This window comes from Schistocerca cancellata, chromosome 1 (genome assembly GCF_023864275.1).
Source record: "Schistocerca cancellata isolate TAMUIC-IGC-003103 chromosome 1, iqSchCanc2.1, whole genome shotgun sequence".
NCBI classification, from domain to species: Eukaryota; Metazoa; Arthropoda; class Insecta; order Orthoptera; family Acrididae; genus Schistocerca; species Schistocerca cancellata.
This window is the reverse complement of record NC_064626.1, coordinates 257,587,779-257,615,589: the sequence shown is the minus strand read 5'-3', so window position 1 is coordinate 257,615,589 and position 27,811 is coordinate 257,587,779. Positions and strand designations below refer to the sequence as shown.

Below are 27,811 nucleotides of genomic sequence, written 5' to 3'. Positions count from 1 at the left end.
CAACACAAAAGTCCCTATGGAAGCCATTGGTTAGCGATGGTGGTTCTTTTCTTTCTCCCTCGGCGGCGGTGATTTACTGGGGAGGTCAGGGGGAACGTTAGCCGTTTCCGTGCAATCTGGTTCCCCTGACTGGAAGTCTGTATCCTCAAGAGCATAGTTGCCATCAGAAAGTGAGAGAGCTCGTCGATCTGAAGGTTTACTTACCGCTTTCTTGGACTTAGAACTACTTTTCGAAGGACGATTTTCTTTACTGACAGGAGGAGGCGGCTGCTTGGGTTGCGGGGATGGCTTAGTTGGCTTCTGTTGTTGGGGAGTGGTATGTGGCTTAGGTGGTAAGCCTACTGTTGGGGGCTTCCGAACGACATCAGTTGCAAGTGAAGCGTTTCCCCCACAGGTAGATCGACAGGTGAATGTGCTCGTACTGGAATCTGTGGTCTGAGTTTGTGTGGAGGCATCACACTTAGCTATTGGTGTCCTAAGGGCTGATGCAAAAGAAGTAGCAAAAACCGGTGGTTGTATGGCTTTATAAGCCTTTTTAACTTCACCATAGGGTATGCGTATCTTTACTTTCAACTCTAGAATTTTCTTTTCCTCGTTGTAAACCCCACACTTTCTGCTCCACACCGGATGATACCCATAGCAGTTTACACATTACGGAGGAGTTTACAAGAAGTGCCTCACTCGTGAGCGGAGTCTCCACAATTGCCACATATAGCCTTCCCGTTACATCCCATAGTGGTATGGCCAAATCTTTGACATTTATAGCATCGCATGGGATTAGGCACAAACGGGCGAACCTTAAGGCGGATATAGCCTGCAAGGATATGTTCCTGTAATTCCAGAGTACTAAACGTTAGAATAAACGTTGCCGATTTTTTCAATTTTCCATTGACTCTCCTCATATAATTCCCACCTCCGTGACGTCCACATTCTTCCACTCTTCCCGTAATTCCTCGGGGTCCACCTCCGTTATATCAGAGCAGGTAACCACGCCCTTACTATAGTTAAGGGTGTTATGCAATTCAGCCTCGATTGGATAGTCACCTAAGGCCTTACATCCCAGAAGCTTAGATATTTGGTTGGAATCAGCAGTTTCAACTAAAAGCGTTCCATTACGAAGTCGTTTGACACTTTTCAGAGACCCAGCAATACCTTCCAGCGCCTTGTGAATATAGAAAAGGGATATCTTCTCAAAGCTTCCCCCCTTTCGCTTGACTAAAATGAAAGTGTTATGGCACACCAATGCCCTGTTACTATTATTCTAAGGCTTCTTTTCGGGAGGACTGACCAACCGAGCTCTCTTTGAGTAGTGGGTGTAGGTGATGCCTGACGGTACACCCATCCCATCAGGAGTAGTAGTTTCATGAGATAGTTCTATATGGATCCCACGAGATGCTAGGGAAACAACCGTCGACCCAGGCAGAGCCCTGCATGCCTGAGGAAGCCTGATACAACTGGGGAAGGGGGGGGGGGGGGGCGGCAGGTGCCCCAGAGGTTGCCCGCTATAGACTTTTTACCTAAGCAGCCATTCACCTCCTCAGCATGTAGCACACCTTGAGGTTGAGGGGTGTTTTATAGAGGTGTGTACCTTCCTCGCGGTCCAGGCGGTGAAGACAAGACCCCCGTTCTACGAAACACACAACATTCCACCGCTGCCTCCTACGGTGGTCCTTGAAGTATGACCAGAGCTTACGGTGACAGAGGACTAGTGGCGCTTAGCAGTCCCCAGCTCAGGAACCCCGGGGTCACCAAGCCTGTACTCAGCAAACGAATGCTGAGCCCTTGAGGGGGAAAAGCAAGGAAGCAGTGTATAGAAGTTGCTACACCCATTATTGCCTAAGCATTTGAAACATGGGTAATAAAGAAAAGATATATAAGTAGATTACAGGAATGTGAAATGAAGTTCTTCAGAAATAGGATAGGAGTAACAAGGAAAGGCAGAACAAAGAATGAAAAAGTGAAGAAAATAGTGAAAAAAGTTCTCTTAGAGCAGGATGGGCACTTAAAGAGAATGTAAAACAAGAGGATTCCCAAGAAGATACACGAAATGAGAATGCGAAGGAAACGAGAAAGAGACGATCAAGCCATTGATGACTGAAAGGTGTGGAGGAGTGTGTGAAAAACCTGACGAGGACTTGACCAGAGTGTACACAGGAAGACAGCGGGAAAACGACTAGATGGCGAGACTTATGTGTTAAACAGGGTAATCAACAGTGTGATTATAATTAAAGTTAAACTCTCAAACCGCTGTAGAAATAACTCCACTGGTTAGAATGACGCCAAATTGCAACGGAATATATCGGACAAAGAGGGAAAACGTTTGGTAGAAGGAAAAAATAGTGTGAAAATTGATCAATAGATGGCGCTGTAAGTGTCAGAATACGTAAATGAAAACACCTTTCATGTGCACGACTCATTGAAGTTGGTATAAACACTCCGGGTACACGACTTTTCCTCCTTTCGCGTCTGCGACGTTTGCCGATACTGTCTCATTGCAGGATGGCGCTCTGCTTGTAAAGCTGTATTACAAGAATGATAACAGTAGACACGTCGCTCTGCAGAAATTCCGGGCACTGAAGGGTTTGGACAAAGGCGTTGGTCCGATGACTGCTGTGGCTCTGGAGAAAATGATTCGGAAATTCGAAAAGACGGGTTCTATTGGTGTGCAACCTGGTAGAGGGAGGAAACGAATTGATTCGAAGTCAGAGGAAGCCGTGGCCACAGAAATGCAGGAGGAGACGAGTGGTGGTGTGCAAACGTCTAGTGCACGGAGAATTTCCCGAACATTCGACATACCCGAGAGCACGGTACCTAAAATCCCACGAAGCATCCTCCTTTGCTAGCCATTCAAAATTACCCATCTACACGAGTAGAGACACCATTTGTTTATATTTCATTCAAGCCTCAAGAGCATATTTCCTGCTGATCTGTTTTGTTGCATAGTAAGAATCCATGGGCATTGTACGTAAGCGTTCCCAAAATAGCACACCTGCTTGCAAAATGACGGGTAATGTACAAATGAATGGATTGCTTTCTTTTTGGAAACGATTTCTACCGGATGCTGAGCTAGACTAGTGTGAAATCTTCTGTAGGACTTGAAATAAAACGAAAACAAAAGGGAACACTCATATTTTATTTAGATCATCATAGAGAGTGAAAAGGTGACTGTGATTGTCTTACGTATTACGTGTTAGTAAGCGTACTAGAACCTGCTACTGTTTCGTTCATTGGTGGCTAACCTCGGATCTCTCGATGTGGTCCAGTACAGTTTGAGGACTGAATTCGGGCGTCACGACGAATTTCATCCCGGTGTCGATACTCCAGAGCGTGAACAGCGTTCCAGTAATCCAGGAGAATCCGGTTGTGCACAGCAAGATGTCGTCGTCTCCGAACAGTGCATCGCTTCGCCTGAAATCACAGACGACGACTGCTAAGTGCCGAATTGAGCTACTTCAACTCTTTCCAACTGCTGCAATATAAAAATTTCTTTTTCGGTCTTTGTGAAAGTTATTACCTGTAAAGCAAACATAAAAAAGATGTAAATATATTATACCAAAGGACAGCAGCCTTCTATTTACCATCTCACTGAAGATAATAATACTAAATGAAATTCACATAAGCCATTATCGATTTCGAAACATCAGTCCATAATATTCAGATCTGTTGAACAAATACTGTAGTGCAGATCTGTCTAGCCATAAAGTAAGTGAAACAAATTGAGATGAAAACTAATACCATTATAGTGAGACATTTTACAAGAAATTTCAACTCACATGAGAGTAAATAATAGTAACGAAATGCGATGGGTTACCAACCTTCGATTATGTGGGTCACTGCACGTGGAAGCACATTGCACCCAGTTCAACTTATCAGACAACATTGTATCTGACGTCATTGATTGTATCCAGTTTTAATGGTTCTGAACAGCTAAACTAGTCTCATGTCTTGAGTCCCATAGTCAATAAATACAGAATATCTACATTGTATATTCCATTACATTATACTGTTTTTTGAAATACAAGATTCGTCTGAGAAATTCAGTGAATGGCCTGATATCTGGATTTATGAAAAGTTTAAACATTTCAAGGTATATGCACTTGCAGAGGCATGTAAAAGGAAGGACAGGTATATGCACTTGTAGAGGCATATCAAGAAAACCAAACCACCATGTAAGACGTGAAGCAAGATTTTGTGCTTCATGTAGTCGTATGTAGTGAGTGCAAATCGTTATAGTACTCTTATGGTACGAGAGAAACATTTTGTATGGAAGTAGATGTTTTAGCATGGGCCTACTTTGTAACAAATGCTAATAGAGGAAAAAATTGACAACTATAACCAGTTACAAACGATTTTATGAAAACTGTCCGACACATTTTAAGGTTTCAAAATCCACCTTGAAGTACAACTGGTCTAAGTTTGCAAATGTGTTGGTGATCATCTGACTGACATTATTGTGTTATTTTGTTTGGAAGTTGATGTTTTAGTATTGACCCACTTTGTAACAAATGTTATTAGAGGAAAAAAATTGACATCTGTAACCAGTTACAAACGGTTTTATGAAAATGTTCGACATATTTTAATGTTTCAAAATCCACCTTGAAGCACAACTGGTCTACATTTGCATCTGTGTTGGTGATAATCTGAGTGATATTACTGTGTATTACGACAGAACACTGTTGTTTATCGTTAACTGCACCAAGATAAACAAAAATCACACTTACAACTTCCATTCTTTCGCAATATTTCGGAAAATATTTATTAATAATTGTGAAAAAAGGCGTCTCACTCGCAGGTGAATTTGGTATAAGTTTATGGAACAGAATCTATATCGAAAAAAAAGCCAACAGTTAGTATTATGAGTAGAAAGCAAAATGATAATGATTCACCACGTCAGATGAACCATCAACAAACTTAATGAAAAAGTATGCAATGCAGTTGTGACATATAATGATGTAAAATTACCGAATGTTTGTGAGATTAGCTTTTAATTGTGGTTAACTGCTACAAAATTGACAAAAAATATGATCAGCGTAAGATCTGTTAACAGTTCGTGCAGCCTAGGCACATTGGACAGTATCTTCCGATTTCAATAACACGTAATCAGAGATCCATCCTCAGCGCAAACCACAGCACTAGGACGAGACGTGATGCTGGAACTTGACTTATAGAAGAATTCACGAGAACCGGCTTCAAACCCCTGTCTAATACGGACTTGGGCTTGATTTGATCTCGCTAAATCACTTGAGACAAATTTCAAAATGAGAACTTCTAACATTGCAGCGCGTCAGCAATCGTGAATAATTAAATGATTGTAAAGAATCCAAATGTTCAAAATGTTCAAATGTGTGTGAAATCTTATGGGACTTAATTGCTAAGGTCATCAGTCCCTAAGCTTACACACTACTTAACCTAAATTAAACACACTCACTCATGCCCGAGGGAGGACTCGAACCTCAGCCGGGACCAGCCGCACAGTCCATGACTGCGGCGCCCTAGACTGCTCGTCTACTCCCGCGTGGCATAAAGAATTCACCTCGATTGCAAATAGAAACCGGAGGTTGACCTAGGTTTCGGCACGGATAACCACGCCTTCTTCGGAACACACTAAAGCTACAAACTGCCTAAAGAGGCATGGTCCATTGCAATCGAGGCGGATTCCTTATAAACATTAAATTTCAAAACGGAACCCTTGAAAAGCACACCACTGATTATTTGCCCCATCCTTCCTCAGAACGAGCTTAGGGCTTGCATCTGATGTCTTCACCGGCGATGAGTAGTTTCATTTGAATTTTTCTTACTATTTAAGAGTAGCGCAGTTAACCATCACTTCATCACTGAATGTTTGCACAGGTGTTGTGTCAAATTTCGGTAGACATCCAAACATCTCGTAATACCCTGACCAGTCTGGTAAGAAATATTCACTAAGAGTTTACAACAATTTTAAGGATGTTGTAAAATTGTTCTTCTGGAACAGGTAAATTAAGATATTTTGCTTTTATGTTTAGTCTTCTTTGGCTTTTGATAAACTTTAGCGAACCATTTGGACTCACAATTTTATCTTATAATTAGAATAACAATAAATTAAAATAGTGTCTTTAAATTAGTTATGATACCTAGCTTAATTACTCTACTTCATTTCATCACTGTAGTATTGAGAGAACTGTGTGACAAGTTTACTAAGACCACCGTCAAGTATTTAAACGCTAAATACATTCGCCTTACGCTAGTAAGCGCATCGATAAGGCCAAGTTGAGGCGAGGAGTGCGGATGATCTTGGGGTGCCCCGTGGTACCAGAGCTGAGAAGAGCGACGGCGGGGGCCGTATTGTCCGCCTTCAGCCCCTGGGCGCTCCCCATCAGCAGCTGCTGAGCGTCGGCTACCGACTCAGCAGACCCCAGCACCTGCAGCGGGCAGTCATTCGGTTTGGCATCCGATGCGGACTCGGCGGACTCTGGTTGGCACAGCACTGCTGCGGGCTTCAGCTCGTGTAGCACTCGGCGCAGGCTCTCTGCAGTGACAAAATGACCACCATGCTTTTTACTTCCACAAACCTGCATCATCACTTTACACAGCTCCATGCATTTACAAGACCAGGGTTTTTATAACTTAACCTGACCCAAATAACCATGTGTCTTTTTAACCAACCCATCTAAAAAATGTGAGGAAACTGTAAAACCTAACTATACTAAATTAAGAAAATTTAATTAACCTACAAAATGTTGCCTACACAAATTAAAAAGCGACGTCATATTTATTGATGCCAACAAAATTGTTTATTTTATTAATATTATGCTTTCACTTTTCTTGAGATGTAAGAAGTTAGATACCATTTGCAGTTCGTGAAAAAAAGAAACTTTGTAATGTTATGTGAGCCTCGCTGCCCTTTTCTTAACTAATTTGTGCCTAATTTTATTCTGAGAAGCTCAGAAATGTATGTAAATACCAACTGAAGCGCAGTTGGACAGCAAGAAACTCTTTAGCGCGCAATCCCCGCAACGATAGTAGTTGTGAATCTTTGAGTACGGACTCTAAAAGAAATTGGTTTATTAAAAAAAAAAAAAAAAAAAAAAAAGAGGACTGTTAATCTGTATTTTGTGGAAAGAGGACGTGTTGTTACGCCGTCGCTCAGACCGTATTGTTACATGTAATGACAATTGCTGTTGTAATGATAAAACTGAGTAAAATATGTGTAAGAGTTGCCAAACATTTATGTTTCCAAATTTTCTGGGAGAGAAGAATAGAAATATCTTGTTTTTGGAAAAGGAGGTGAACTTCATTGTCGTCGCCGGCTATCAATCAACAGAACTGTAAGTGTACGAAGTTCACTTAAATACAGGAAAGGAAATGCATTCCCTATTCTATTTTTCATTCAGTACGTAACAACTTCTCATAATTTCTTAATTAGAGTAATCGGATTATGATCTTGTACAATAGTATGGTGCTGAACTGCACTGACGAATTTTGATATAGCAGAACTTGTAGTTTGAACGAAGTTGTGTGCCAAGCAATCTCCTTTTCTCACGAAAAGCAGATTACTGTTTCATTGTATGTACTTACAACAGTGGTCCCTTAGACGAAAACTTGGGCTCAAAGCTATCGGCAATACGGCCAAGTAACCAACAGAGTCGTACTTTAAATCTTAAAGAACAATAACTTCCTCCAAATCATAATACATCACCAACTAATGCAGAAGCTGATCGTTTAAGGAGGCAGCAATCAAAATTCAGGTAGCAGTTACGACTTAAAGTCTCAATCAAAATCAATCTCTCTCTCTCTCTCTCTCCAAACACATATATAAATATTCATATTATTAAGATAAAAGTCATTTTATAACTTTAACTTAATGAAGATTCCCTCAGTGGATGCAGTGCTTGCAGGGCAATAAATGATGCACTAATAAAATAGTTGTAAGAATGAGTTAGTGGTTTGATAAATTTATCACAGTAATTTAAACTGAACTCTTTAATCGCCAATAAGAAAATTTTCAAAAAGGACAATAGAAAACGAAAAAACCATTTTACCTACTGGTTTTTTCCTTCCTTTTTTTAATTCCACAATTTCTCTCAACCCTGTCCAAGAGACAAAAAGTAACCGTGATAACAGAAATCACCATTTCAAAGGACGAAATTAAAATATGTAAATCATAAAGACACACTACTTGTAAGTAGGCTGTTTAGATTTTTATATTGGTAATGCCACGTAGCGCTCTGTATGAAAATCACTGGCTGCGCTGTGTGCAGTCTGTGGCTAGTTTGCATTGTTGTCTGCCACTGTAGTGTTGGGCAGCGGCAGCTGGATGTGAACAGCGCGTAGCGTTGCGCAGTTAGAGGTGAGCCGCCAGCAGTGGTGGATGTGGGGAGAGAGATGGCGGAGTTTTGTAATTTGTCATGAACTGCTATATATATATTATGACTTTTGAACACTACTAAGGTAAATACATTGTTTGTTCTCTATTAATATCTTTCATTTGCTAACTATCCCTATCAGTAGTTAGTGCCTTCCGTAGTTTGAATCTTTTATTTAGCTGGCAGTAGTGGCGCTCGCTGTATTACAGTAGTTCGAGTAATGAAGATTTTTGTGAGGTAAGTGATTTCTGAAAGGTATAGTTTAATGTTACTCAGGACCATTCTTTTGCAGGGATCTTTGATAGTCAGATTGCGTTGCGCTAAAAACATTGTGTGTCAGTTTAAGCACAGTCTTGTATAATTACGTTTTATACTGAGCAACTGACGGATACTTGTTGTAGGGAATAGATGAAGTAGAATACCTGATTATTACTTCTGAACGCACGTGAGCTGCACGTAATGTTGACAACCGGAGCACTGAAACAGACCGATGCACATTGCCCTCCCTGTGACCATATCACAAAACGTCACTTCAGAATATCGACAACACATGGAGCAATAAAAGTGAACAGACAGTTATTAACAGACAAAACTACTGTAAAATTGTACGTCAATTATTACTTTACATGCTACCAAATTCATGATATGCTGGAATATTAGAAAGTTCGGATAGTTGTGTACCAAAACAACTTATTCTCTAACTGAAAGATTTGTTTATTGATTCACCATATGGGAACATAAAATAACAGCTGCATTATATATAAATGTCGATTAATAATATTATATAAAGTAGAATACTATACACCACTATATAAATAAGAGCACCATCTGTTATGGGTTCGTCAGAGCTCCACATCCAAAGACTGCAGTCACTCCAATGCAGAGGGAGTCGCATTGACAATATCTCTTAAAGGACCAGTGACTTCCTTAAAGAGCGTTCCTAGGCAACGTGCTCACGGTTTGGTCACCGAAACCTCAGTCGGAATCGGTCGACACACAAGAAACTGTGGTAAGTTACAATGCCAAGGACAAATCTTGACCTATCCACTTCCTTTGGATCACTTGAGAAAAACTTGAAAACATTTTTGGGTAACTAACATCATCCCATAAAAACTACCATTGGTACTGAAAAAAGGATACGAAATCCATCAATAATCCCAGACGGAAGGTTAAGAAAGCTAACTAGACATAAATTCACTGGAAGTGGAGAGCAGTGCGCACTGGATTCCTCCAAAAAGGAAAAAAATTTGAAGACCTTTATATGGTTAAATGTAAAACTCCCTCAAAACTTTATTATGATGAAGGACAATGTCAAAGATTAATGGGAAACTTATACACACAACGTTTAACATTCAGCTTGTGAGCTGTTGGGAAGGATCAGTATCAAATCAACTCTGTGTATGTTGAAATTCCTGCTTAGCTGGAGCGTTAAATGGTGATAGTCTTATAGTTCTTTTAAGCCAGTTACTTGAAGAAATCGGATTCTGTAAACTTGAATTCTCTCCTTAGAACCTTAATATCAATCCTACTTATCTCTGTAGCTAGTAATCAATATACAGGGTGGTCCATTGATAGTGACTGGGCCAAATATCTCACGAAATAAGCATCATACGAATAAACTACAAAGAACGAAACTCGTCTAGCTTGATGGGTGAAACCAGATGGTGCTATGGTTGGCCAGCTAGATGGCACTGCCATAGGTCAAACGGATATCAACTGCGTTTTTTTTAAATACGAACCCCCATTTTTCATTACCTATTCGTGTAGTACGTAAAGAAATATGAATGTTTTAGTTGGACCACTTTTTTCGCTTTATGATAGATGGCGCTGTAATAGTCACAAGCTTATAAGTACCTGGTATCAAGTAGCAGTCCGCCAGTGCGGACGGTATTTGCTTCGTGATACATTACCCGTGTTGAAATGGACCGTTTATCAATTACGGAAAAGGTCGATATAATGGTGATGTATGGCTTTTGTGACCAAAATGCCCAACGGGCGTGTGCTATGTATGCTGCTCGGTATCCTGGACGACATCATCCAAGTGCCCGGACCGTTCGCCGGATAGTTACGTTATTTAAGGAAACAGGAAGCTTTCAGCCACATGCGAAACGTCAACCATGACTTGCAACAAATGATGATGCCCAAGTAAGTGTTTTAGATGCTGTCGCGGCTAATCCGCATATCAGTAACAGACAAATAGCGCGAGAATCGGGAATCTCAAAAACGTCGGTGTTGAGAATGCTACATCAACATCGATTGCACTCGTACCATATTTCTATGCACCAGGAATTGCATGGCGATGACTTTGAACGTCATGTACAGTTCTGCAACTGGGCACAAGAGAAATTACGGGACGATGACAGATTTTTTACACGCGTTCTATTTAGCTACGAAGCATCATTCACCAATAGCCGTAACGTAAACCGGCATAATATGCACTATTGGGCAACGGAAAATCCACGATGGCTGCGACAAGTGGAACATGAGGGACCTTGACGGGTTAAATTATGGTGCGGCATTATGGAAGGAAGGATATTTGGCCCCATTTTATCGATGGCAATCTAAATGGTGCAATGTATGCTGGTTTCCTACGTAATGTTCTACCGCTGTTACTACAAAATGTTTCACTGCATGACAGAATGGCGATGCACTTCAAAAATTATGGATGTCCGGCACATAGCTCGCGTGCAGTTGAAGCGGTATTGAATAGCATATTTCATGACAGGTGGATTGGTCGTCGAAGAACCATACTATGGCCCGCACGTTCACCGGATCTGACGTCCCCGGATTTCTTTCTGTGGGGAAAGTTGAAGGCTATTTGCTGCCGTGAACCACCGACAACGCCTGACAACATGCGTCAGCGCATTGTCAATGAATGTGCGAACATTACGGCAGGCGATTCCAGTTTCGATAATGGCGTGCAAATTCCAGCCAATGAACAGCAGTCACTACGGCTGCATGAACCAGGCGGCTGCTGCAGAGGCCCATACACAGCAACTTACAATGAATGGTCGTTAAAGAGACTCTGTTGGTAGCAAGGTCAGTCGCTCAACAGTTGCATGTCCACTCACCCGTACAAATCTTCGAAGCCGTTGTTCACCCCTATCATCTATGGCCCGTGGTGCACCACAGTTGCTTCAGCTCCACTTTCGGATAGCGCCATTTTGCCAAGCGCGGTATAGTTTAACCATGGTGGCATGCAGACAGTTTACAAACGTAGCCGTTTGGAAAATGCTTCCAATCATGGCCCGAAAGCCAATGATTACGCCCATTTGAAATCAAATAAAACACTCCGTTTCCACATTACGACAACGATTGCACTCTTATCCGCGTTCCCCGGACTCGGTTTGTATGCCACCCACTGCTCTTGCTGCCACCTGCCACCTAAGATTAGTTGTCGCCCGTTGACATCGAACATAGGCGGCAATTACGTTAATGCGACAGTACCGTGTATATTGAACTGAATCCCTGTAAGAGCTACAGAACTGGTCATCTCACTGCAGGTGTAAGGCAAAAATGTACCCGAAGCTGCATGCATCATCTTAATGCAATCATACCCTAGACAGGTCGACAGGATTGAAATATGGAATAATGTCACACCGTCTTTTGTAGGATACTCGCAGAAAGGAACTATCTTGCTTGGACATGCTCATGACCAGAAAGTGAATCAAGTTACCGTATTTTTTATCGAGGTGGACTGTCCAACATGTCTGCAGGTAATGGTATACCACACGCTGCGTTGTAAGGTTTGTCGTACGTTCTCATCGACAGAGACTTGACTAGTGCTCGCCTTTCTTTTGTAATCGATCCCAACCCCCACAGGATTTACTAAGTTCATTGAACGCATTTCCACCTCAACCGGTCTCTGACAGAAACGTTTAGAAGGAAACTACATACACCAGACATTCGTATTCAAGTATCTGGAAAAACAGCATTTTTGACAACGCCACAAAACCTGCACACCTTCAACGCACAAAAAAAGTGGGCAGTAGCTGATTGGAGTGGTGTAATGTCGACCGACGTGTCGGGGGTTTGCCTCTTTGCGAATGATGAAAGGCGGTGCGTGCATTGCTGTCCTAGCGGGGCCCCATCCAGTGGTGTGTGTAGGGTGTTTCAGGGGTCTTTCGCATCATGACCAGTTCTCTTCACTGTTTACCTAAAGCCGGATGTTTATTTCATTATTGTCATGGAACAGGGTTCAAAAATGGTTCAAATGGCTCTGAGCGCTATGGGACTTAACTTCTCAGGTCATCAGTCCCCTATAACTTAGAACTACTTAAACCTAACTAACCTAAGGACATCACACACATCCATACCCGAGGCAGGATTCGAACCTGCGACCGTAGAGGTCGCGCGGTTCCATACTGTAGCGCCTAGAACCGCTGGGCCATACCGGCCGGCCAGGGAATAGGGGTACCTCTTTCTACTACATCTTCATGATGAGCACGTCGTGGTTCTTCAGAAGTGAGCTGGCCTCTGTGGCCGAGCGGTTCTAGGCGCTTCGATCCGGAGCCGCGCTGCTGCCACGGTCGCAGGTTCGAATCCTGTCTCGGGCATGGATATGTGTGATGTCCTTAGGTTAGTTAGGTTTAAGTACACTCCTGGAAATTGAAATAAGAACACCGTGAATTCATTGTCCCAGGAAGGGGAAACTTTATTGACACATTCCTGGGGTCAGATACATCACATGATCACACTGACAGAACCACAGGCACATAGACACAGGCAACAGAGCATGCACAATGTCGGCACTAGTACAGTGTATATCCACCTTTCGCAGCAATGCAGGCTGCTATTCTCCCATGGAGACGATCGTAGAGATGCTGGATGTAGTCCTGTGGAACGGCTTGCCATGCCATTTCCACCTGGCGCCTCAGTTGGACCAGCGTTCGTGCTGGACGTGCAGACCGCGTGAGACGACGCTTCATCCAGTCCCAAACATGCTCAATGGGGGACAGATCCGGAGATCTTGCTGGCCAGGGTAGTTGACTTACACCTTCTAGAGCACGTTGGGTGGCACAGGATACATGCGGACGTGCATTGTCCTGTTGGAACAGCAAGTTCCCTTGCCGGTCTAGGAATGGTAGAACGATGGGTTCGATGACGGTTTGGATGTACCGTGCACTATTCAGTGTCCCCTCGACGATCACCAGTGGTGTACGGCCAGTGTAGGAGATCGCTCCCCACACCATGATGCCTGGTGTTGGCCCTGTGTGCCTCGGTCGTATGCAGTCCTGGTTGTGGCGCTCACCTGCACGGCGCCAAACACGCATACGACCATCATTGGCACCAAGGCAGAAGCGACTCTCATCGCTGAAGACGACACGTCTCCATTCGTCCCTCCATTCACGCCTGTCGCGACACCACTGGAGGCGGGCTGCACGATGTTGGGGCGTGAGCGGAAGACGGTCTAACGGTGTGCGGGACCGTAGCCCAGCTTCATGGAGACGGTTGCGAATGGTCCTCGCCGATACCCCAGGAGCAACAGTGTCCTTAATTTGCTGGCAAGTGGCGGTGCGGTCCCCAACGGCACTGAGTAGGATCCTACGGTCTTGGCGTGCATCCGTGCGTCGCTGCGGTCCGGTCCCAGGTCGACTGGCACGTGCACCTTCCGCCGACCACTGGCGACAACATCGATGTACTGTGGAGACCTCACGCCCCACGTGTTGAGCAATTCGGCGGTACGTCCACCCGGCCTCCCGCATGCCCACTATACGCCCTCGCTCAAAGTCCGTCAACTGCACATACGGTTCACGTCCACGCTGTCGCGGCATGCTACCAGTGTTAAAGACCGCGATGGAGCTCCGTATGCCACGGCAAACTGGCTGACACTGACGGCGGCGGTGCACAAATGCTGCGGAGCTAGCGCCATTCGACGGCCAACACCGCGGTTCCTGGTGTGTCCGCTGTGCCGTGCGTGTGATCATTGCTTGTACAGCCCTCTCGCAGTGTCCGGAGCAAGTATGGTGGGTCTGACACACCGGTGTCAATGTGTTCTTTTTTACATTTCCAGGAGTGTAGTTCTAAGTCTGGGGGACTGATGACCTCAGATGTTAAGTCCCATAGTGCTCAGAAGTGACTGCATCTGTGTTCACAGCGCGGAGCGAATTCGATGCTCGTTTCATAAACACCATATCGAACCTAGACCGTCTCGCTTAATCACTCGATCCTAATACAGTAGATTTGTTTGGAATTATTTGGAACAGTGGGCGAAATGTGATAAACAACGTGGTCGTAGTTGGGTAGCTGTAACGTATCCTATTAGTAACAGCTGAAGGCTGGATCAATTTGTGGACTGTCATCCATGCCGATTTGAGGCCATTGTCGAGTCTGGAGGTGTTATTAGGCGGTATTTGCGTGACGCCACCTGGAGACGGCTAAATTTTTTGTCGGTGTTCTTATTTACTAAGGATGCGACAGACTCCGTCAGAGTCATAACAGAGAGGCAGGTGTCCGTACCATGAGGCAGGGCGGCATTGACGACGGCGCAGACGGCCCCAGAGCAGAGCGCGGCCAGCAGGGCCGGCGCGAAGAGCGCGGAGCGGCCGACGCAGACGGCCACGGTGTCTCCCTCCCGCAGGCCGGGCACCGCCCTCCGCAGGGCCGACAGCTCCGCCGCCGCCTGTCGCAGCATCCAGTCCGCCCGCCACTCCTGGCCCAACACCACCTGCACCACACGACACACACGTAGTCACAATCAGCAGGAAATGGATATTATTACCGTATGGGAGGGACAACGTGATCGTACAGAACCTGTACTAAGATTTAAGCAATGTAGTAGACTGGTTAACACGCTTGGCTCACACGTTCCGGAGGACGTAACTTCAAATGCCCATCCAAATTGCGAGGAACTCTTAAAGTTTACTAAATGAAACAAACTTTATTGTCATTCTACAACGTTAATCTTTAGTTTTGCATATTTGGAGCCCTCTGCCACTACAGGGTTCTTAATAGTAGCGTGTAGCATGATGACGTGTAAGGTAACTACGTCGGCGAGTGAGGAACAGCGTGCTGTAGTCGAGTTTCCACCCCGTAGCATTCATCCACACATCAAGAACCCTCTCCTTCAGCATGACAGTCCTACACCTCATGGTTGCGCTGCGACACTCCTTGGACTCACTGTCATCGGTCCCATTTTCATCTGTTTTCATATGCTAAACAACACCTTCGACGACTTCACTTAGTGACGAAGCGGTGCAAACAGAGGCAAGGATGTGGCACCGTAAACGAAGTGAAACATTCTACGTACAATGACGACTGGAAAAAAAAACTGATCTGTCCTTAGGAGAAATCTGTTCGTTGTCAGGGTGACTGTTGAGAAATTAATTACTAGACATAAAGAATAAAGATGGAGAATGTTAATAAAGTTTGTTTTATTTAAAAACCTTTAGCAGTTTTCACATGAAAAATTCGTTAGTATTACTTTTCAGTGCACAGTCGTACATTTTCTATGGTTTCCCTTAATCGTTTAGGGTGCATTTAGAGATGGTACCTTCGGCAAGGGTGAGGCCGATATCCTTTCCCAATCTGCTCTCAAGTCGAATTTTGTGCTCACTCCCTGCTCACCTCGTCATTGACGGCACGTTAGACACTAATCTTTCTTTGCACAGAAGATTTTTCATTCAGTTTAAAATAAACTGGTAAACTCTTGACTCTTCAAAAAATTTATCCCTGATGTATAAAACAATTTCAAAATTTTAAAACTTTACAAATGGGTTAATGTGTTAAATATTTGACGCTAAGCACGTAAGCGAGAAAAAATTTGGACAAGATTTGAAATTACGCTTAACGTTTGTTGGAAAGTGCCAAGTGTTCTGGTTGTGAAATACTGGATGAAACACTCCGATTAATTTCCGATTCATTTTCACCAAAGCCAGTTTGTCAAGAATCTCAATGTTTATGAACGTTTTCATACTTGTTTGGTCAGCTCTGAAGAATACCATGTGAGGGACCCAGGTTTGATTCCTGGCTGGGTCGGAAAATTTCTCCTCTTTAGGTCTGGGTATCGTGCTATCTTCGTCATTATTTGATTCTCATCACGAGCAAGTCACCGAAGAGGCGACAACCAAAGAAGACTTGCACCAGGCTATCGGTCTAACGAACGGGAGGCCCTAGTCCCCCGACATCTCGTTTCCTGAACTGTGTTTCCTACAACGACATAACTTTGCAGGTACACTCAGTCATGTTTGTAGATACTGTATCCAAAGTTAATTACTAATTGTTTTTGTAGTAAATAAGTAATAAATGATAATGTCCTTTCTCATGCTGAAGTTTTACTGCATGAACAGCGAAAGTGTTGTAAGTGATCAACTTTTTTCCTTTCATCATTCTGCAGGGGACGTCAACGGGAAAATGTTTTTAAAGGTTTGAAATTATGTATAACGATAGTTGGAAGTCGCTAAGTGCTCTCATTCTTAAGTACTGGATAAATGAAGTAAAGAAAAACACACAGTTCGTAACTGTAGTACTTGTCTTATCGTGTTAAACTTTTGACACAAGAGTATACCTCTTAAAGAGTAGATTATGACAGCATTTTAAGCTTTTCAATTCGGTTGGTGATTATTCGAAATACTGAAAATCAAAAGCCATTACATAGGCAACCTGCAACTGATATTTGACTACGTGTTCTGGAATAATAACCTCTTAGTAGTACAGATACTTCTATATATTCCTAATTTTCACAAGTAATCGGCGAGTCCATCTGTAGTGGGCTCCAGAAATAGGATAAACTGAAGTGGATCCTTGGTGACTGTAATCAGTCTCAACGATCCTTCAAGAATGGTGCTAGGTGCCCTACCCATTCGCCATAACCTGGCAACTGTGTCTTTGAATAAGGATGCCTGCACCCCTCAAGCTTACTGCCAATCTTTCCATCACTATTCGTGGTCACAGAGCAACATTTTTATGGCTGAAAAATTATTTCTTTTCTTTTGCAAGTTGGTATCTTGTTTTGTATTAAATATAACTGTTTAAAACTGGTGTTTTGCGATGGATGCATATAGACTTTAATGTCTCGTTTACGCTGCTTAGGGTGAAGAAAAAAAAACAGACTTCAAGAACTCACAAATAGGCTGCTTCTTTCAACTATTACCAAACAGGACTCCAAACATAATGTCGATATTTGAAGGCTCGATCATGACCAACATTTTTTTCCTTCCTTTTTATGTTCTTATTGACAAATTACGACCACCTAACAACCTTATCTCCGCTACTTTGTTATTGTTTCCTATTTTTCCGGTACTCCTTCGTCTTCAACTCATGATGTCTTTTCTACAATAAAATTGTAGGTTGTTCGAACAATTAAATGAGAGGAGTAGGCAGTACCCAGATTCAAAGGCTACAAGCAAACCTCAACCTTAGTTCTAGAATACGTATTTACATTACATGAAACGTTTCTGGTCAGCTACTGCGTCACCTACCTCTTTCTTCAACCCGTTCTTGGATGTAGTTTACAACAAACAGGAAAGAAAACAAACAGCTCTTCCATAAATAACAAAACAACACAATATTCTGAGTCCTGTTCATTTATTTAGTAACGTGGGAGGATTCCCAAAAAATACTGAAAAGATGAATAAATTCTTGAGTGTCTCACATCATGAAACCAACTCAAGACAAACCTGCTATAATGAAGCATCAAGATTGAGAAGGCAAATCAGTCTTGATAGTAGGCATAAGAAGTGTATGACGTAGAACATATTTAGAAATGGAAATACGATATCCTACATACATGAATCTTAACCGAGTTGCCGCAGTCATAGCTTTGACAGGCCATTATTGACTTTAGAACATACTGATAAAGATGGTGTCTGGTTTCAAAAACTATGAATTCAACTTTCGGTGATTTGCTGAAAAGCATCTAAATAATCTCCACAAACATCAATATCTTCTTTTTTTCCTCTGCAGGTTCTTTCCATCTTGTTCTAAATAAATCAATTAATCAAATCCAAGGACTAAATAAGAATGTTTTCTGCATAAATGACATGTAAAATGGACTAACGAAGCATCAACGGGTCAACGTTTTCAAAATACCACGGAACTGCGTGTATTTTAGCTCAATAATTTACAACTCAATAATAATAATTAAACTATTCGTCATCAGTATGGCTAGTGAAAGAAGTAAATTTTGGCTTTCGTTTTCCATGTTTGAAGATGTCACACAAACTTGAATTGGATGAGGCTAGAGTACGGTAGTGAAGTGTTCTCAATTTACTTTGAAAATCCACCCAGGAATTTGTCCTTACACCTTTTGCTAAAATACTGGAAATCTAAATCTCAGCACCTGTAAACGGTAGGTTCTTGTGTCTTCACTATCAGAAGTTAATGAAATGAATTAACTTGTTATTAATAAATTCCATACCATTTACTCGGGCAAAGTGATGGCCCACAGAAGAGAGACTTTCTCTTGTTATCGCCCCAACATTCAGTATCACAGTTTCTAGTGCTCAGCATCTGGCTGAGCATTTGTGATATTTGAAGGGAAATAGAGACCCATGGCTAACTGAAGCTGTGGCTCAACAGGAATGGTTCCCACGGTGATTAATGTGTCCAAATAAATATACGGTTTTCACTTGTCACATATGACTTTGAGCTCAGTACGAACTATCATCAATATGAAATAACAAATTTAATGGCTTTATTTGATCAAGGCGAAGTGGGGAAGAAATGAAAGATGGAAAGGAGAAGTTTATGTTACAACTTTGCACTGATCATTAGTGACAGCATCACCTCTGGAGGACTCGTAGATGAGAAATTCCACTTTTGCAGGGTACTTCAGAGAACTCAATAGATATGATCTGAGGAATTAAAGGACGGGGATGTGGACCAGGCTCTTTTTTTTTAAAAAAATAAAAGAAAAGAAACGACGTCAGTATCTTAACCTTTTGGAGGACTACTTCTAAGTTCATACTGGTGGCTATAAACTCACCATTCCTGAAAGGGTTCTGACGGTCCCGATAATTTCATATACCATGTAGCAGTTTCCTGAAACACATACACTTTAAATGCTGGATTTACCAGGGCTATTCGTTTATTAAGGTCCAATCGGCCATGAAAATCCTATGAAGCTGTGCACAGATGTGTTGGACAGTGTTTCCAGTATCCCCGTCGATCACTTCACGTCTCTTTGTTCAGTTCTGAGCAAACAGTGAGCACGCAAAGATGTCTAGAAAATAATGTAGCCCGTCAAACAAGAGTGACTGCTGAAAGATATCACCTGATTTCATGCAGACCCAAATAACGCAGCTAACATGCATTTCCTTTTTCATGACAATTCTCGGCTGCACACTATAGATACATTGAAGACGTCCTATAGCGTTTTCGATGTGGAGTGTTTGATCACCCACCATACAACCTTGACTTGGGTCCTCAGATTTTCATCTCTTTACTCACATGAATCGCTGGCTATGAATACAACCTATTGGCAGACCAACGTAAGGAATTGGCGTAAAGCACAGGTGGCAGCCTTCTGTGACAGGGATGTTGGAAAACTGATACAATGCTAAGACTGAGTCAAGCTGCGACTACGTACAGAAGTAGATGCAAGGTGGAGCTAACTATTGCAAATAAAAAACTTTTGTTTTTTACTGTGGTTTCCGCTTCGCGACAAATTGGCCCTTAGTAAATGAACAGCCCTTTCAGACGTGCGCGTGTGGTTCGTCCGCGGACCGACCTGCAGGACGCGGTCTCCGTGGGCGGCCAGCTTCTGGACGAGGTAGGGCGCCAGAGGCAGCTCGGCCCGCGCCACCTCCTCCTCCGTCAGCGGCGGACCGCTCAGCACGTACCGGCTATCCTGCTCGCCGCTGCCTGGCGTGGCCATGGTGGACTACTGGCGATAGCGCAACGCTCACCCTACTGGCTGCAGTTGTCGTCTTATCTCGTGCAGTGCACACATGCATTGATAACGCAAGTGAGCTAGGATTAATTGCTGCAGGGGCCAAATTTCTCGAGTTTCTGCGCTGTCGTGAGTGGAAAAAAAAAAGAAAAAAATGAAATCACGTTGCCAGCTGTGTGAGCTGGCCATTAAAATTGCTACACTAACATGAAATGCAGATGATAAACGGGTATTCATTGGACAAATATATTATACTAGAAATGACATGTGATTAAATTTTCACGCAATCTGGGTGCATAGATGAGAAATCAGTACCCAGAACCACCACCTCTGGCCGTAACAACGGCCTTGATACGCCTGGGCATTGAGTCAAACAGAGCTTGGATGGCGTATAAAGGTACAGCCGCCCTTGCAGATTCCAAACGATACCACAGTTCATCAAGAGTAGTGACTGGCGTATTGTGCCGAGCCCGTTGCTCGGCCACCATTGACCAGACGTTTTCAATTGGTGAGATATCTGGAGAATGTGCTGGCCAAGGCAGCAGTCGAACATTTTCGGTATCCAGAAAGGCTCGTACAGGACCTGCAACATGCGGTCGTGCATTATCCTGCTGAAATGTAGGGTTTCACAGGGATCGAATGAATGGTACAGCCACGGATCGTGACACATCTGAAGTGTAACGTCCACTGTTCAAAGTGCCGTCAACGTGAACAAGAGGTGACCGAGACGTGTAACCAGTGGCATCCCATACCATCACGCCGGGTGATATGCCAGTATGGCGATGACGAATACACGCTTCCAATGTGCGTACACTGCGATGTCGCCGAATGCGGATGCGACCATTATGATACTGTAAACAGAAACTGGATTCATCCGAAAAAATGACGTTTCGCCATTCGTGCACCCAGGTTAGTCGTTGAGTACACCATCGTAGGCGCTCCTGTCTGTGATGCAGCGTTAAGGGTAACCGCAGCCATGATCTCCGAGCTGATAGTCCATACTGCTGCAAACGTAGTCGAACTGTTCTTGCAGATGGTTGCTGTCTTGCAAACGCCCCCATCTGTTGACTCAGGGATCGAAACGTGGCTGCACGATCCGTTACAGCCATGCGGATAAGATGCCTGTCATCTAGACTGCTAGTGATAGGAGGCTGTTGGGATCCGGCACGGCGTTCCGTATCACCCTCTTGAACCCACAGATTCCATATTCTGCTAACAGTCATTGAATATCGAGCAACGCCAACAGCAATGTCGCGATACGATAAACCGCAATCGCCATAGGCTACAATCCGATCTTTATCAAAGTCGGAAACGTGATGGTACGCATTTCTCCTCCGTACACGAGGCACCACAACAACGTTTCACCAGGCAACGCCGGTCAACTGCTGTTTGTGTATGAGAAATTGGTTGGAAACTTTCCTCATGTCAGCACGTTGTAGGTCTCGCCACCGGCGCCAGCCTTGTGTGAATGCTCTGAAAAGGTAATCATTTGCATATCACCGCGTCTCCTTCCTGTCGGTTAAATTTCGCGTCCTTAGCACGTCATTTTCGTGGTGTAGCAAATTTAATGGCCAGTAGTGTAAAGATGTTTGTGATGCGACAATAATGCGACAGTCATCATCAATGTTTTAAGACACAATGGAATAACAGACTTTGGCTGTGAGTCTGCACTGATTTGTCAGTGGGGAAAGTTTGAAAATTCGGGATTCGAACCTGGGTCTCCTGATTACCAGGAAGATGCGCTGACCACTGCGGAATGTAGTGGCCCTCGCCCACTATTATTACTTGCTGCATTTCGCCTCTTCCGTAAAAGGTCAGGCCTAGTGTGCATCCACACCGAAGAGATCAATGGCTGTCCTCGCCTCAAATATGTGTGTGTGTGTGTGTGTGTGTGTGTGTGTGTGTGTATGTGTGCGTGTGTGTGTGTGCGTGTGTGTTTATGGTGTTATATGTGGTGCCTATATATATATATATATATATATATATATATATATATATATATATATATATATATATATATATAGTCATTTTTCCTTACATGTTTTAAATTCTTTTAAGTGTGCACTGTCTATGCAACAAATTAAAGCCAGTTTGTTTGTTGCAATACGCGTTTCGCACATTCGGTTGATATACTATGCTGCTATATTACATTTTGTCGTGCATTTCTATTGTTTCTTAGGTTAAAATCAACTTTTGGAGCACTAAGTTCGTAATGTGAACTTATCGTTCGGTATTACTTACGATTTCCAGTGCTGTTAACTCATGTGTGCAGTCCTGGAGATGTATTCGCTAGTTTCCATACTCAAGCTGGCCGATTTCTGGCGCTCTTTCACCCACATTTCCCACATTGCATATCTCACTTGCACACAACCAGTACCAAGTGACTGACTTGTTTTGTAATACAAATGCTGTAGCGTAACTGTTAGTAGAGCGAAGTACCACCAGTCATGCGGGAACTGCACAACTGCCGCCTTTTGTCACCTAGGAGATGTGTGATATCTGTTGATGCGAAGAACACGATATGTGACATAGCGGAAAATGATGGCAAATCCGTTGTAACTGAAAACAGCGTACTTGCGAGCATTGGCGACTGAATAAAGGTAGCCTGGGGAGGGAGAATGGTGGAGTGGGGAGCACAGTATAAAATCATGACCTTTGGTATAAATGATTTTTTCAGTTTAGAGGCGTCTCTTGCAACAACAATTAAATTTTGTAGGTTGCTAAAGGTCGGTTGCGTCTTGGCCTTATCGCCATACTGTGCATGATACTAGTTGCATTGTAGAGTAACCAGTACGCTCCCCACTACCCCGGTAATCAAATTTTAAGTGTATTTTTAACTTTGTAGGCCATATGTCAGCACGATAATGGGTCTGCTCCTTTACATAGTTTATTCATGAAATCAAGGGAAGTGGACACGCTATCTGTAACGTAATGGAATTGTCGAGGTCCAAGAAATTTAACATTTATTCTAGTGCAGATTACATACGCTAAATCCCATTCTTAGTATTGTAACCTACGAACTCCCTGTTTATCTCACAAGGAAACACCAGGCTTAAACAACACAGCTTCGAGTCATTCATGCGTCGGAGAGCGGATGGCAGATGCCTAAAGGTTCGTTATATGACTCAATTACTCACACATTTCCACAGACATAACTACTCTGATCACTTCGCAAGTAAATGTTTACATCCAAGAGTGATAGTAGTACACTACTGTCAGTCGGTTGATTATGGTGAGTGGGAGGGGGGGACGTAAGTGCCCTCTCTTATTTCAAGTCACCCGTCCCCACCCACCCGCGCTTATGCCTTCAATGAGATTTCATCATATTTTGATAACGTATTTCGGAACTGCTTCTGCAAACACACCATCCGAAACTATGCTTGGTCAATGGAGAAAAGTATCAGGCTTGTTCATAATAAATAAATAAGTTGCTGCGCTATTTCATATAGTTTCTGTGCACATTGCAAAAATTTACGATCTCTTCTACAGTAAGTAAGCATTACCCACTGCACTACTGTCTAACAGTGAACTCGGCCACAACTGAGGTTGAAATGAACCAATGAACATTGACGTTTTGTAAAAAGAATTGCGACGTCATAAATCAGTTAAACTGATTTTTGTTCTCTCTAAGTGGGTAGAAGTGTATGTTCCAACTAACAGGAAAATCACCAACAAGGCAACTATAATTTTTCAGTTTAATTGCCCGTCTTGATCGCTATGATATCTTTATTTTTTAAAAAATAGGTCTTAACGCGTTTCGATCACAGTCATCATCAGAATCTGTCAAATGAACGGAACAAATGAGAAGTAATGTAAATGGAATGAAGACGTACCACATTTAAAATCTCAATACAGCGCATATCATCAGTTAAACGTACTCTTTGGACCGTAACCAGTGTTGTTCAGATGTCTATTTTTTAAAAAAAGTACCAGCGAGCAAGACGGACAATTACATTGACTACTGGTAAAGATCGCGTACTCGTATGATGATTTTATGTCATTTATAGACAAAACTATAATTTCCCATAGTCGTTGACGGGCCACTACTTAAAATACTAAAATAAGAGAGAATATTCTGTTGATAGTTGCGATGTTTCTATTATAAATAAGTTTGTCGTCCGAGACGTGGTTGTAACCACTGTATATGAATAAACAGTGACAGCCTAAATCTCAGTTTCATTTATTTGTATTTGTGGCGACAATTTTTCGTTTTCATAACCAAAATTGGGTCACAATAGTTTATTGTAGTACATTGCGGCTCCGGACAAAAACTCCTTGTATAGGCTGGGTACATTAACTTTGGTCAGATGCCGGTTTGACAACCAAAATCGGTCACTATCAATAAAAATAAAATTCATATTTACACTGTTAGCATTTAGTCGTTTGTAAATCAAAACCACCAAAATTCCGTGTTTCTGTCTCTACTGTAGTAGCACAAACTACTTGAACTGTTATACATTGTTAGTTTTCACGTTTGTCTCTTACTAGCAATCAGTTGTCTACTGAATGTAAGTGCACCCAGAGAGGGATCAAACGAAAAATGCAGGATATATATCTTTTAAAGTTTTGTCTCTTTGTATCTCTCTTACTCCATTGTAGGTAATGTTCTCCTCGTACCTTCCGAGTTCCACGACCAACTGTCAGGCAATGATGGAACTGCTGTACCTGGTCATGCCGCCAGAGTGACGTCTGAGCGTGGAGCAGTGGTTCAAGTGTACACAACTGTTGGCCGTCCAACATTTAGGTCGTACTGGCGGCCCGCCATACCTTCACAAGTTTTCAGCAAATGGTGATAGCCTTCCCAGGGGATGATGATTCTATAACAATCTTGAACATCTGAGAATTGATTGACCTAACAAGACGCTCAGGTTACTAAGCACAATGTGTGTAGAATGAGGTTGTTATAAGGTGTACAATATCATATTAATAACAAAATGTCTTACGCGAGAGCTCCGTGAACTGTAACACTTTCTAAACCTTCAGTGATGAAGCTCTAAAATCACACATTTACAATGGCGTGTTTTCTTATATTTGATCTCATACTAAGAGTAAGAAGAAGTGAATTTAAGAATGGCCCAGAACACTCAAAGTGAACATAGCCGTATGCTGTGAAACAAAACTGATTATCATCCTGATACGTTTTGGTACACTCCTGGCATATGCATATCAGCTTTTCCATGACATTAGATAATCCTGTACTCTAATCATGAGTATAGACAAAGTTTTAGTTCCATGTGTCCCCATTACTCTTCTTGCAAGAGGGACAGAATCTGAGGTCAGGAGCAAGTTTGGATCTCCACTTGGTACTGATCTGACTAAATGATAAAACTGTGAATCTTCATGTCCATTGTTAATTTGAATAATATCCTCTCGGGCATCAGGTTTCATCACTTTCAATCCAGATTCAAAATTATGTAGCTTAGTGTCCAAAAAGATCTTACTGAAGTTGACTGAGTAATTACGATCAAAAACTACTGTTCTTTCAACAGTTTGTGTCTTTGCAGAAAGAAAGTCCACAGTGAAAGATTATTGAAATTTATTTCGTGTCACAGTTTTCCAAGCCATGTTATCTGCATCAACACGAATCACGTTAGAGTTTTGTGATGCTCTGTGCAGTGTTAAAGGACAATTATGTTTCTTAATTTAATCCTAATCCTGTTATACTCAGTGTTGCTTCCAGTCCCTAATCGAGAACATTCTTCATGTTAGCATTTTTCGAGTTAAAGAACAATGAAAGAAATTGTTACAGACATGAGGAGAAGACAGTTGTTGCTGAAGGCACTGCATCACACGTTCTGTGCCAATCGCAAAGAGGGCTACATTGCCTTCTGATCAATTTTCATTAGCACAGTTAATAGCTAATTTAATAAATTATTTGCACCTGGTTCAGCATGTTTGATGAATATGCAATTGGTTGCTGGCTTTTATTGAAGTTGTTATGTATGAGCACAAGGTCTGTTCCATATCATGACTCATCTGCTGCTCAGGCTGTTAACCTGGCTTATAACTGTCATCTACGGAGCAGATCTAACGGCCGTTTTCAGTGTAAAGAGCGCTGCATCATATGCTTAGGTCCATTAACCCAGAACACGTTTACACCTAAAGTGATTTAGTGGGTTCATAATGGAGTACTTGGAAAATTTGCCATAATACAGTAGTTAATACTATTCAGAAAAGTTTGTATCTGTGTCTGGTTGAAAGGTGTTAGTAACACTCGTATGTTAATGTTTCGAATGTCCCTGAGTTGGTGATATTGCTTCAACTGAGGTGATACTGAAGACTTTTAATTTTTCTCGATTAAAAACGCATTTGTTAAGTTATCTTTTTGTAGCTGAATCGTATAGTCAAACAAAAACTGTTCAGAAGTTATTTAAACCCTTTTTCTATTTTATTGCAGTAGCATAAAAGTCGTATAGTTAGTTCTGTACACGTTGGTGTGTGCGAAGTTAATTGTTAATTTTTGGTACTGACTGCACATCTCAAACTTAGAAGCCCTGCTTTCCAAAAATTAATCACAATCTGCTACATTTGTGAAAACGCAGAAATGTGTTCACAAGGGACGTGGATGCCTACTCTTTGACCAAAGCTACTTAAGAAAATGTTTCACACTACTTAATATCAATGGCATCTTTCAAGTCATGAAACCAAGTACTTGTTAAATTATGAAAACCTTTATTGAATATAATCTATCCTTTCTTGAAATGACTGGTAGCCTGAAAACATTAACGGATGACGATTGACCTCACTTTAGTGGCGACTTTGAAGCGAACTGTATATTCTGCTATTTGGTACAATTTTTCCCTGCCCTTATAGAGAAAAGTAAATGGATACGCTCACTGATCACGAACACTACAAAAGAATTAGTATTTTAAGCAGTATTGTAAGCACAGTTTCATCTACTCCGACGACTATTAAAGTCATAGCTCAGGAGAGAAATTCATGTCTGGACTCCAATGGTGTCTTGTTTTTGACCATGACAACTGTTTGTTCACAGCTAGACTCGCTATCATCGTAACCCACCATGTGGAGTGGAGTGTCCTGGCATAGGACAGAGGCAGCGTATTGGAACTGAAAGAGGTAAAGAGGGGTTAAGTCAGTCTACAATTTCCAACAGCTTAGGAGAGAATGCAGAAAGACAACTTCAATTGATAGGTGTTGGCTCCGATCAGCGCCAACACTCTCACAGTCTACCTACGAGAAGTGTCGATTGTGGGACACGATAAGGATACTTACAGGAAGCACAAGGAACTCAGTGGTCTGAGATACACTTGTTTGTTGCCTTCAGACTAATTAGCACACAAAACGCTATATTTCATCATTATCTAGAAGCAACAACCCAAATCAGTGTCTGAGCGCGAGGGGCGATAGTTAAGGGAAGTGGTAATCACAAGCAGTATCGTAAAATGATAAAACGGACATAAATCTGAGCATACCCGTGGCTGGCGTCGAGCGGCATGATGTGGGCGTCCTAACTATCTGGCTAAAAACTCTTCTGAATAAGAATTTTCGGAGTTTTTAAAGGATTGTGGTTTCACTCTGTCCTCGCCATCTATAGCCTATCCTCCAGTCCAGCAGTACTTTACAGGCATCGGCAAATCTGGCACGTGGCCTTGCATCTTCGTGGTGCCTCTCCAAC

General features: G+C 42.5%; 1 protein-coding gene across 1 annotated transcript in view; it reads right to left on the bottom strand.

Moving 5' to 3' along the window:
- Positions 1-20,160, bottom strand: part of LOC126168283 (uncharacterized) — a 69,901-nt gene extending 49,741 nt beyond the window's left edge. Inside the window, exons 1-4 of the mRNA XM_049920547.1 lie at positions 20,014-20,160; positions 14,805-15,012; positions 6,223-6,508; positions 3,240-3,408 (exon numbers count right to left, since the gene is read on the bottom strand). Coding sequence (XP_049776504.1) covers positions 3,240-3,408; positions 6,223-6,508; positions 14,805-15,012; positions 20,014-20,160 — 810 coding nt within the window. The remainder of the gene's footprint in view (positions 1-3,239; positions 3,409-6,222; positions 6,509-14,804; positions 15,013-20,013) is intronic.
- Between the last annotated feature and the right edge of the window lie 7,651 nt (positions 20,161-27,811).